Source organism: Macaca thibetana, chromosome 1 (assembly GCF_024542745.1).
Source record: "Macaca thibetana thibetana isolate TM-01 chromosome 1, ASM2454274v1, whole genome shotgun sequence".
In the NCBI taxonomy this organism is placed as follows: domain Eukaryota; kingdom Metazoa; phylum Chordata; class Mammalia; order Primates; family Cercopithecidae; genus Macaca; species Macaca thibetana.
Window position 1 is genome coordinate 77,394,143 of NC_065578.1, and position 13,224 is coordinate 77,407,366.

Genomic DNA, 13,224 nt, shown 5'->3' on the forward strand with positions numbered 1-13,224 from the left:
TTCATTCTCCCACCCTTTGCCTACATTCAGAAAATAAGAACAAATTTAACATCTATCTCCATAGATGGTCCTCAGTCTAAACTACCTGTGTGAATTCTGTTACAGTAACTAACCCGGGCTCTCTGTGGATGGTCCTCAGTCTAAACTACCTGCATGGATTCTTTTATAGTAACTAGCCCGGACTCTTCTGATGAGGGCTATTTCAATCAAATTTAGCATAAACCTAATAAGCAATTTCAGTCAACTAAAGTGAGCATTTCAGTTAAACTTGGGCAATAATACATATGCCAATTTATTCAGAATTGTTTTGTATTGCATTTGTCAATGCTTATTCTTCTAAGCCAAAAATAACCTTTTAGTAATACACGTAGTTCTTTCTGTCGTATTTCTAGGCATAGAGAGTACCTGTGACAGAATTTGTTTCAGCATATAATTCTGTTATTCTACTTCCTTCCCCCACTGAACATTTAGAGTTGATATCCAACTCTCCCCATACTCATTAAGTCTCCTAGAATCTTGGTCATTATGCTCAAGTTGTGGGGACTCGTATTTTCTCCCAAGAAGCCCAGGATTGGGGCATGTGGGGAAGAGGACTTCAATACCACGGGATAGAATAACTCTGCCACTGCCTTTCCTCAACATCCAAATCACATGATTTTCCTTTTATCCCATGCTGTCTTAGTCTCAGCATCTTGAAATGGGAGCATTCTTATTTGATCAGCTTAATATAAACAGGTTACCATATAATTGATATTTCAAACCAACCTAGATGCTTCAGAGAGTGAAAGAGTATTTATAATTTCTCTGGAACAACAGGGATAAACTGGGACCTAGAGTTACCCCAGTTATAACCAAACTGCTTGCTAGAAAAGGAGAAAGAAGAAAAATATGATGTGAGAAAGTTTATTGTATAATTATTAATTGCCAACAATATATAAGCCCTTTTCCTGGGCAATAAGGAAGATTTTACATTATAGGCATTTGTGGAAAGCTAGGGAGAGGGAGTATGTGTGCTCATAAAAATAGAAGCAGGTAGCAAGGGCTCAGTGTCAGCACCTGGACTGGAGCCAGGAGACTGGTACTCCTCGTCCTGGCTCTGGCTTGGTGACACATTCCTGGGAGTTGAGGATGGAGTCCCATGGTAGCCTGTCAGCTTCTTCAGCTCCTGCCCCTGCTTGGTCCTCTTCCTCTCTTTTCTAAGTGCTCTGCCTCCCCCAGCACTGGGAGTCTTACAGGCAGGAATGGCGGTGATGTTCGCAAGCAGAGAGTTGGAAGAAACTGCTTGGTGAGAGTAGGGAACAGGGAGCTGATAATAACTCTGAGCAAAGGTCAGTCAGCCAGGGCAATGCCTGGGTATCTCCAAGTCTGTGACAGAATTCTGTTCTTGGCTGCTCTTCACCTTTTCCTAGTCGCAGTTTCCTGGGCTTACTCTATCCCTGGGGCAGGAGATAGTTCAAAATGGAAAAGTCTGAACCTAGCAGAATCCTCACACACACTCCAGATTGAGGGCTAACCTCACTTGTAGATTCAATCCTATCAGGCCTACCCATAGGTGAATTTTCTTATGCTCTTAAACTTCCTAATGAATAATTTAAGTGTCTAAGATGGTCAGTGAATTTGCCTTCACCCTTTTCTCCCAAAACATTTGGCCCCCTCATCTAGGGAACCCTGTAGAACTTTTTTTATTTTTTTTTTAATTTTTTATTTTTGAGACAGAGTCTCTCTCTATCCCCCAGGCTGGAGTGCGGTGGTATACTCTTGGCTCACCACAACCTCTACCTCCCAGGTTCAAACGATTCTCGTACCTCAGCCTCCTGAGTAGCTGGGATTACAGGCAGCTGCCACCACACCTGGCTAATTTTTGTATTTTTAGTAGAGATGGGCTTTCACTATGTTGGCCAGGCTGGTCTTGAACTCCTGACCTCAGGTCATCTGCCTGCCTCAACCTCCCAAAGTGCTGGGATTACAGGCATGAGCCACCATGCCCGGCCCCTGTAGTACATTTTTATGATGCCTTTTAAGTGTTTTAGTTTAGAAGAAACATCTTTCTCTCTCAAGATGTTTGATATTTTCTCAGGTGGTCCATATTTTCCCCATAGAGTGCTCATCTCTTTCTGTCAGAATTCCTGTCGTAGGGCGTAGTAAGGAATAGACTGTTTTCCCTCATCACTCCCTCTTGACACCTGAATGGCTCACCATGCTTGCTTTCCAATTTTCCATGATTCATTTGGGTGGTTTTTAAATATCACACTCTCTTCAGACATTTCACTGTAGGGGTTAGAATTCAGCCTCGTGGGCCAAAATGAACACAGTGCTCTGTGAACTTCTGCCCAACAAATTTTAAAGTTTAAGAATCCTTTTGAGGTCTAATGACAATCTTTTACAAGTTATATTTGTATATTTGGTAAATTGGAACATTTAATCTACTAATCTCTTTACTGATAATTATAATGTATAATTATGATGTTTTATAAACCATCCTATTCCAGCATATACAATGTCCCCTGTTATAGTCTCTCCTTGCCTGTTTAGAATCTCTTCCATGTTTAGTGTTAAACAAGAGGAGGCTTTTAAGAAGATAAGTGGTTCAGAAAGCATGGAAAATGTAACAGCACCTGACGGGGAAATAGCAGTGATTTATGATGTCTTTCAAATTGGCATGCAATGTTGCAGCATTATTAGACTAGGTTAAGCTCAGGTATCTCCTCTGAGTGTAAAAAGATTGTGGAGAGGATGATATATATATGGCTGTATGCATTTGATTTATTTTATTTGTTGGTTTAGTATTTGTGTAATGTCCACAAAGGCAAGACCAATACCTATTCCAATTCTTTATCCTTTTCTTGTGTCTCAAGGATTGCTTTGGGATTTTGATTTTCTTGGATACACAGTTCCCTTTATTAGATTGCATTAGTAAAAAAAATGTTCTTTTGGTTATTCTGGGAAGTCATTTGGTAGATTCAAAATATGAATTTGACTGTTTTTCTTTTTTTGGATAGAATTCTTATTTGTCATTTTATGCATTAGTAATACTGAAAAAAGTAGTTCTACTGGAGAAGAGTACAAAGAGTGATGATTCACCTTTTATTTAAGGCTTGCCACTGCTGACCCAGGGCAGCTAATTTAGAAGTGAATCATTTATAGAAAGTTCTACACAGTTCAGGACAGGGCTTTATACAATATGCTCATGAAGGTCTAAATAGAGCATACGGTATCATGTTTCTAAATACCTGTCTTGACGCCAATTTTATATCTTTTCCAGCCTGTGAAACTTGTTTCTAGATGACTGTAGCTATTGACAAGATGAAGTCAAAGGCACTGTATATATAAAATGATGCATATTTAAAAACAAATCCTAGAAATTTAGTACATGCATTATACTGGGAAAATAATAGGCTGAGATTTTAAATTACTGTGTTTATAATACAAAGAAACAAATGTAACTAGTCATTTTTAAAACTAGTGGGAATAAATTTTAAAATCATTTATAATAACTTAAATAATATGTTATTGCTATTTTTACTGTATAATATGTTTGGCTTTTAAAATCTAATTATAAATAGTTATTTTATGCAAACTGTCTTGCTCCTTTTAGAAAGTGAGGGATTTATTAAATGAACACAATGTATTTGGCTCCACATAGAGTATAAAACTTCTAGAAAGATTTTTTTTGCTCCTCCTCCTCTTCTTCCTTTTTCCCTCCTTTCTCCTCCTCCTCCTTCCTTCTTGTTCTTCTTTTTCTTTTTTCTTCTTCTTTCTTCTTTTCTTTCTTCTTCCTCTTCTTCTTCTTCTTCTTTTTTTTTTTTAAGAAAAGAAGAGGTCCCACTGAGTTGCCCAGGCTGTCTTGAACTCCTGAGCGCAAATGATCCTCCCACCTTGGCCTCCTGAAAAGCTGGGACTACAGGTGTGTGCTGTCATGCCTGTCTTCTAAAACTTTTAAATTCAAAGCTGAGTTTATATTTACATCACAGCTACAGTACCATGGGTTAGAAAAAGCCTGAATTCTAGTTCTGACTTTGTCGTTCACTAGCTATGTGACCCTACACAAATCACTTAACATGTCTGAGCTGGTTTTCTTCTCTGCACAGGGCATATTGATACTTGTCTTCGTGACCTGACTCACAAGGATTTAGTTCAGCTAACGCATTAGGAAGTGACCAGTAACTTAGACGTCCCCACACAGAGAATAGGTGTCAGAGAGGCATTGCCGGGAAAACACCTTGGAGTTGGACAACCAGGGTTGGAGTCTCAGTTGCATCAATTACTATATATATGTGACCCTACACAAGCCATTCTCCCCTCTAAACCTTTGTTTTCTAATCTATAAAAAAATGGTATTATGATACATCTCACATAAAATTGTTGTTGATAATTAAATGAGGTAACATGAAAGTAGTTGGTATGTTGAGTAATCATTGTTTCTTGGACCTTAATGTTGATTTTGAAAAAAATCCTTGCTGACCTTCCTCTCCCCAGCTCATTTGCTTACACGATACAGCACTTCACTGGAAGTGGGAGCCAGTATCCAAACTGTACAGATAAGAGAGACAAGCAGTTGCCCAGTCTATGCATGTAATTGAAGACTAGTTTGAGTTCTAGAAGTTCCTTGATATAACACATTTACCAAATATTTTGGGGATGATTATGTAGCATGAGACACTCAGAGCTTTTTGGAAGAGTTTTGAGCAATGTGATTCTGTTCCTGTGGCTTAGGCAGAGCTGATCCTTTCTTTTCAAGCACTTAGGGTACATGACTATTTTTTTTCTCCCCCATAATTATTTTATTCTTAGTTTCAGATTGTTTTTAATTCCTATAACTTTAAGGACAGTAATTTAGATGGAGGTCAAATAATCATTTTTTTTTTCTCTTTGAGGAAAAGTCTCTGAGACTTAGATAATAAGAACAACCCAGATAAAACCTTAGTCACTAACAAAGGAACCAGAATCCAGGTGGTTTTCTTATGTATAAATATGTGGTACTAACTCCTGAGGAAAGTAGGGTTTCTTTTCTCTCTTTTTTTTTTTTTTGAGATGGAGTCTCGCTCTGTCGCCCAGGCTGGAATGCAGTGATGCGATTTCAGCTCACTGCAAGCTCTGCCTCCCAGGTTCACACCAGTCTCCTGCTTCAGCCTCCCAAGTAGCTGGGACTATAGGTGCCCACCACCACTACACCTGGCTAATTTTTTTTTTTGTATTTTTAGTAGAGATGGGGTTTCACTGTGTTAGCCAGGATGGTTTTGATCTCCTGACCTCGTGATCTGCCCGCCTTGGCCTCCCAAAGTGTTAGGATTACAGGCGTGAGCCACTGTGCCCGGCCTTTTTTTTTTTTTTTTTTTTTTTTGAGACGGAGTATCACTCTGTTGCCCAGGCTGGAGTGCAGTGGCCCGATCTCAGCTCACTACAACCTTCACCTCCTGGGTTCAGGCAGTTCTCCTGCATCAGCCTCCTGCGTAGCTGAGACTACAGGTGCACGCCACCACACTTGGCTAATTTTTAAATTTTTAGATAGAGATGGGGTTTCACCATGTTGGCCAGGCTGTTCTCAAACTCCTGACTTCAAATGATCCATCCGTCTTGGCCTCCCAAAGTGCTGGGATTTCAGGTGTGAGCCATCACACCCGGACTTTCTCTTTATTTTCTATAATGACATTGGCTGATATTTCTATAATGTTTATTTGAGATATAGTATAAAAAAGTAAGCAAAATTTTGGTGGTAGATTGAGATGTAGGAGGGTAGTCATATAAAAATAATAATACTGCTTATATTTAAAATCACATATACAAATAATGTAACTCTAGCTGCATAAGCCCATAATTTGTTCAGAGATCTTTGGAACATGTAGAATCTTTGGCCAGCTCAGTTCCTGTTTAAGGAAAGCATTCAACAAAAGAAACTTGGCAGTGGACTTCCTGGAGTTTTAAACATGAATTTGATGTGTTTTGGGAGAGATTTGTTAACCTGTTTGTGGACCAGAATATCTTTTGAAACGCTAATGACAAATGATTTATTTAATGCTATTCACAAAGCACATTGTGGGGTATATAATGGTGCCACCAGAGAAAAAGCAATATTAATTGATATTAATGGCTCTGTGCGATAGTTCATACTTTTATCTTCCTAGCCATATTGAGTTTCAATGATGAATAATCATAACCATATGGTAAGAATTTGAAAATACTGAAGAAAGTAGCAATTTAATATAAATGCACAGCAAGAAAATTGTCTGCAAGTTATCCTTCAACCACAGCAAAAGTTGAAGGATAATTTTTTTATGAGGAGAAATGCAGTCTATCCTGGTTATGATATTAAAAAGGAGCAAAATCTGATACTTCAGGAAAGTTCATGCACTTTAAGAAGCTTTCAAGCATAAATATAAATATCATTGTTCAAAAAGCCCTGTATTGCAGGAATAATAATAAAAACCTTTAAATTGAGCCTTTTTATTGATTTACTTATTTTTTAGAGGTAAGATCTTGCTTTGTCACCCAGGCTAGAGTGTAGTAGCACATAGCACATAGCTCACTGCACTCTTGAACTCTTGGGCTCAAGCAATATTCCTGCCTCAGTCCTAAGTAGTTGTGACTACAGGCATGTGTCAGACAATTTTTTATTTTGTTTTATTTTAAGAGATGTAGTCTCGCTGAGGCGACCAGGCTGGTTTTGAACTCCTGACCTTAAACGATTCTTCCACTTCAGCCTCCCGAGAGCTTTTTAGTTTAAAAAGTATACACTATACATTACAAAAATGGTCATTTTTGTAATGACCATTTGATGTAGACCAAACTTTAATAATGCCACAATTTACATAAGGATCAAGGAGGCCAAATGACTCAACTAAACCCCCTGAGATAATTGGAACTAGATCCAGAACTCTTAACTCTTAATCCATTATTTTCATCTCTTACATTTCTTTTTCTCTTCTTCCTATTTAACACATTACAAATATGAGACTGTTCTAGTCTATCAATTTATTTATTTTACTGATATTGGAAGTAAGGAGGAGGGATTGTCTGAAATTTTGGTTAGGGGTGATAGAATATGAAATTAGGATGCCATAATACCTCAGTGTATTAAAAGAAACACAATTCACCATGTACTTTAGATATTTTTTAAAGGATAAAATGAGATGGTAGGCAGAAAGAACTTTTAAATTATGAAGAATTATAAAGATACAAGGCATAATGATTCTATCAATTAGGAACCTTTTAGTTGAAAGTAACAGAAAATCCAACCCAGGATGACTTGGTGAAATTTATTGACTCATGTAACTAAACATTCTGGGATAGAACTGTGTATCAGATAGTGTGTTTTCAGCTGCAAGTAACAGAAAACTACTTACTCAAACTGGCTAAAACAAGATGACTTATTATTTTACATAAAAGATAGCTGTGTATGGTGGCTTGTGCCTGTAATCCCAGCACTTTGGGAGGCCAAGCAGGAGGATCGCTTAGGCCCACGAGTTTGAGACCAGCCTGGGCAACATGATGAGACCATGTCTCTATGAAAAATAAAAAAAATTAGCTGTGTGTGGTAGTGTGTGCCTGTGGTCCCAACTACTAGGGAGGCTTAGGCAGGAGGATCACTTGAGCCTGGGGGGGTTGAGGCTGCATTAAGCCATGATCACGCCACTGTGTTCCAGTCTTGGTGACAGAGTGAGACCCTGTCTCAAAATAAATAATAGAGGTAGAGTGGGCTCCAAATTGGTTAACTGAGCAACTCACTGATGTCACCAAGGACTTAGGTTTATTTCATTTTTTTGCTTTGCCATTCTTGGTATCTTTCTCAGCTGGCAGGAAGATGGTGGTAGAAATTCCTAGACCACACACAGATAAAGCAACATACAGAGGAAGAAAGGGACCATCTCTTTCTGTGTTTCTTTGTTAGGCGTGAAAAAATCTTTTCCAGAGCTTCCTGGGCATCTTCCTCCTATGTCTTATAGGCTGGCATTGGGCCACATGCTTACACCTAAACCACCACTTAGGCTAGTTCACTTTTATGCCTGGAACAGGGGATGTGAGTCATTTTCCTCCAAGGTGCTTGCAGTCTGTACACATCTGGGAATTGTGTTAAGAGGGGCAAAGAGTGGACAATTTCCAGTGTCCACCCCTGACTGTCTTGAAGTAAGACTGGAGCTGGAGGCTCTGCTTTCCTCATGTCAGCGTTGTTGCCAGGACCACTCTTCTAATGTTTGCAGTGATAACTGCAGTCATTTTAGACTTCATATAATTTAGAAAAAGTGAGGGAGAGAGAACCACCATTTGGTAGCTTCTATGGAAAAGAGAAGAGAATTCTTTCCCCAAACCCCCAATAAGTTCATTCTTGGATTTTCTTGGCCTAAATTGGTAGTCATTAAGCAATTTAAACCTGAGGATGTGGTCACTCCCACTCAAGCTACCATATGGCTTAAAATGGGGAAGAGACGTTTCCCAAGGAAAATTAGGGGAAAAGGGAATAGATACCAAAGATGTTGATGTCTAGCACAATAATGACAATTCAGGGCCCTCCATCTTCCGGCCCTAAAGGGCAATAGCTTTCTCCTTTAATTAGTCTGTCTTCCATATAGATAAGGCAGAGTGATAAGCATGCAGTCCCCAATCTTTATGCACCAGGGACTGGTTTTATGGAAGACAATTTTTCCATGTATTGGGGCAAGTGGGATGGTCTCGGGATGAAACTATTCCACCTCAGATCATCAGGCATTAGATTATCATAAGGAGCAGGCAATCTAGATCCCTTGCATGTGCAGCTCACACTAGGGTTCATGCTCCTATGAGAGTCTAATGCCGCTGCTGATCTGACAGAAGGCTGAACTCAGTCAGTAATGCTTGCCTGCCCACCACTCACCTCCTGCTGTGTAGCCTGGTTCCTAACAGGCCAAGGGCTGGTACCAGTCTGCAGCCTAGGTGTTGGGGACCCCTGCAATAAGACAAATAAGACTAATAAGACAAAATCCCTACCTATTAAAAGTTTTTTTTTTTTAAGTAGAGTCTTGCTCTGTCACCCAGTCTGAGGTACAGTGGTGCAATCTCAGCTCACTGCAACCTCTGCCTCCTGGGTTCACGCCTTTCTCCTGCTTCAGCCTCCTGAGTAGCTGAGACTACAGGTGCCTGCCACCATGCCTGGCTGATTTTTATTTTTTATTTTTAGAGATGGGTTTTCACCATGTTGGCCAGGCTGGTCTCAAACTCCTGACCTCAGGTGATCTGCCAGCCTTAGCCTCCCAAAGTAATCCCAAAGCCTGGGATTACAGGCATGAGTCACTGTGCCCAGCCTAAAGACATGACTTTCTAAAACTGAACTGCCCAATATTGTAACCACTAGCCGAATTTGGATACTGAGCACTTTAAATGTAGCTGATTCTTCCAAATCAAGACGAGATGTAAGGGTAAATACATGCTGGATCTTAAAAACTTAATTAACAAAATGTAAACTGTCTTAATAATTTTTATATTGATTATATGTTGAAATGACAATATTTTGGATATACTGGGTTATATAATTGTAAATTAAATTAATTCAGCTACTTCTTTCTTTTGTTGCTGTGACTATTTGAAAATTTAAAATTATTTAGCTTACATTGTATTTCTATTGGGCAGTGATGCTCTAGAAAATGAAATAGTCATGGGTACTCCATCAGTTGTGGAAATAGGCAATGATGGCAGTAAAGCAACAAATGCAGATTACCCCAGAAGGTGTTAAGGATTTCATTTTACAGTGAAAAACATCATTAAGATTACATCTACTGAATCAGTCCTTTTCCTTATGTTCTGTGATACCTTGTTATGAGTTTACTTTCCAAATCTTTTTTGATTTAGTTTAGTTTGTCCATCAGAGAGTGTTTTATGTATATATACAAATATATATATATACACACAAATATATATATATATATATATATATATATATACACACAAAAAAAAGTTAAATGCTGCCCTTCACTGCCTGTTGTGTAGCGTACTTAGATTCTGGAAGCAAATATTTCTTAGAGGAGCATTGATAATATGGCCACTTCACCGTTAATTTTATTGTTTTCTTCTCTGTCATATGAGTATGAGGGAGGGTATGAAAGCTCACAGTAGATTCTTGAGGTTCCTTTTGATTTAAATGTTCATTGCCTTTTGATGAGCGGATGAGCAGGAACTTTGCATTCTTTAGAAACTAGTGTATCACTTCCTTATTTTGCAGTTCAAAATATAAAATCTTTGAGGATGCTTGAATTTCTAGACCTTTATCATATACTTAGAGGTATATTTGCTGATAGTTGTGCATTGATACTGTGATAGCTTCTTATTCTCCTGTGAAGAACTGATCTGAAGTTGTGGAGCTTTAGTTACCTGCTGCTCTTATTCCACCTTGCAGTGGCTATCACATTCCTACAGGTTTTCAAAACAGCTTCCCATGGAGCTCCATTCACTGAAAGATATAGCTGGCTCCATTCCTTCCAGAAAAAAGAAACTAATGCCCTGCTTGCCAACTTTTGGCTGTCTAGAATGGAATGTTATTCTGCACAGGAGGAAGCACGATGGAAAAAGGGTTCTTCTACCTGCAGGAAATCTAATGTTTGCCCTGTAGTGAAGCATGTAAAAAGTTGAAAGAAAGGAAGCAAAGGAAGAGGCTTGGTCATTAGAAGTTCAGTTTGTGTGAGGTTTCCTTTTTTTCCTTTTTGTTTTTCTCTATCCTGTTATACCATCATTGTATTTTAATGTTTTTTTTTTTTTTTTCCTAGCTAATGGGTAAATTGCTTTTATACTGGTGGTGTTTGGGACCCACTATGAATACCATGGAGAGACTCACTGGCAAAAAACGGAGAAGGAGAAAAACGTTGTTTCTTCTACTTACTTCCCAACATTTTGTGAAGGAGAGTCAGAAAAGCTGTTTTCTACACATACTCCCTTTCCCCTCTACCCATTCACAGTGATTTTTGTCAGCAAACTAATATGCCATTGATTTTACAGTCAGGATCAGAAATATGCACCATTCTTGACTTAACTGACTTTTTCCCCCTGAAAACAATATCATTTTTACATTGGAGAATATGTGCAAAAACTTATTATTCACAAAGCTGAATGTATTTTGCACTTGCCGGGAACATAAAGGGTTAAATTGAAGACTCAACAAAGACTGGGATGAAAAGAGGACAAGGTGGGGGCCATAGTTGTTCCCTGTAGGCATTCACTATTTTGTAGCCAGTGGCCCTTTTTTTTGTCCTCATCACGAGCTCCTTTAACACACCTCTGGGATTTGCTCTGAGCTTGGCTGAACATTCTTAACCTTTGATTGTATAGCAGGGAGAGCTTTATTTTATGAAGCTCTTCTGATTCAGACACATTTTGACATGGCCTAAAAAGCCATTAAGTAAGTAGTAAGTGCACCCTATTTCTGAGCGGGATGCAGATTATGGATGTGTTAAGGCTCAATCAAGGTTCTGGTAGGAACTGGGACTGGTGTGAAACTCCAGGATACTGGGAGAGGGTTGAGAGTGAGGCCTGAGGTCAGGACCCCGGGATGGAGGAAGAGGCTTGCAATGTCTATGGTGGACATTACCTGATAAATTTCATTTAGTCATTTTGGCATGAAACAGCCATATTAAAATGCCCTTTTCTGGCTTGTTAAATAGAAGCTACTCAATGCATGTTTGTTGAACTTAGCTTCTTAACCGATGGTATCTTTTCAACCCTGCTTCTCTTCTGTAATTTGGGCCCCACAAGTTACCCAGATTATGGCTGACAAACTTGAGTAGCACTGCACATTTTAGTCAAATGAGTCATATTTTTGAAGGAAAATGAGGTCAAAGAAAGACTTGCTGTACATAAAAAGCCCCTTTGAAATCCCCACACAACTTTTTACCATTTGGTTTCTTTTTTGCTCTCTTTTTGCCGTCACACGAATTGGTACAAGTTGTTTTAAAATCTCCAGACCTCAATTCCATGACCCCCATCCCCCTTTTTTAAAATTAAGGGTTTGGGTTAATAGTCTTTAAAGTTCATTTTAGTTAAAAAAAAAAACTGATTTTAACACCTCATTCACTAATTAAATTGCTTTTTTTTAGTCACTATAATGCAAGATAAATAAATTTGTCTATATTTAAAAAATATATTTACCAACTTTCAAATATAGGCTTGCCTATATTTTCATTGTAGTGTGTGCATGATGCAGACCTTTGGGACTATAACCTTTGATTTCAGCTTGTAAAATGTCAGGTCCCTTGGCATAAACCACTTTGAAATTGGTGGGACCTGAACTCAAATCCTTGGCTCTGACAAGTACTGGCTGTGTGACCTTAGGCAAATTACTTATTTTTACCAGGCTTCAGTTTCCTCATTTGTAATATGGTGATACTAATGAACTTTATAAAGTTACTGTAAAGATTAAGTGAGATAATGGGATATAAATTGTCTAGCGTGAAGCCTGGCCTACAGGAAACCCTCAATACATGTTACCTAATGCTACTGTCTGAAACTGTGTCCCAGAATCTCTCTAGCCAACATAAAAGCACATTTTATGATGTAACTCTTTACATTGTAAATTGAGGAGTATTCCAGTCAATAAATATTTATAAATAAATTAACAGTCAGATGTATTCCAAGTGGAAATGGACCTGACATTTTATTTTTCTTTGCAGATCTTATATTGCACTTTAAACACACCTAGAATTGACATGGAAAGACTCCTAGGAGGACAACTAGGACTAGAAGATTTCATATTTGCCCATGTGAAAGGAATCAAAAAAGAAGTGAATGTGTATAAATCTGAGGATTCACTTGGTGTCACCATTACAGATAATGGTGTTGGCTATGCTTTTATAAAGGTAAGTTTTAAAAAATCACAGTGTAACCTAATTGAGGATAACATTTAAGAAAATCTACCAGGCCAAAGAAAGTTAGAAATGATCTTCAGAGTGAGAGCCAGCTCAGCAAGGATGCATGAATTAGTAATGTTTCACTTTCGTTTAAAAAATGTTCAGACATCAGTTTGTGTTTACTGTTTTCTTAATTTCTTCCCTTTAGTTTAAACTTCCCCTAGAATTTGGAACTAACTGAAAGGAAAGTCTAACCCTGGTGCCTACTTATTATCCATGTAAGCTTTTCCATGTCTGTAGGTTTTAACATCTGATGAATTTCAGGCTTATTTCCATCGAATTAGTGTTATTTCCAGCTGTTCATACTTTTGACTGCCTTATTCACTTCTTTAAAAGTGCTGTTCAAAATTTTAGGAAGTATGTA

At 38.4% G+C, this 13,224-nt stretch overlaps 1 protein-coding gene across 3 annotated transcripts in view; it reads left to right on the forward strand.

Moving 5' to 3' along the window:
- The window catches only part of GIPC2 (GIPC PDZ domain containing family member 2), a 105,351-nt gene that overhangs the window by 21,307 nt on the left and 70,820 nt on the right, over positions 1–13,224 (forward strand). For all 3 annotated transcript variants that reach the window (XM_050805681.1, XM_050805664.1, XM_050805674.1), the window contains exon 2: positions 12,624–12,809. In XM_050805681.1, the coding sequence (XP_050661638.1) occupies positions 12,624–12,809 (186 nt within the window). The remainder of the gene's footprint in view (positions 1–12,623; positions 12,810–13,224) is intronic.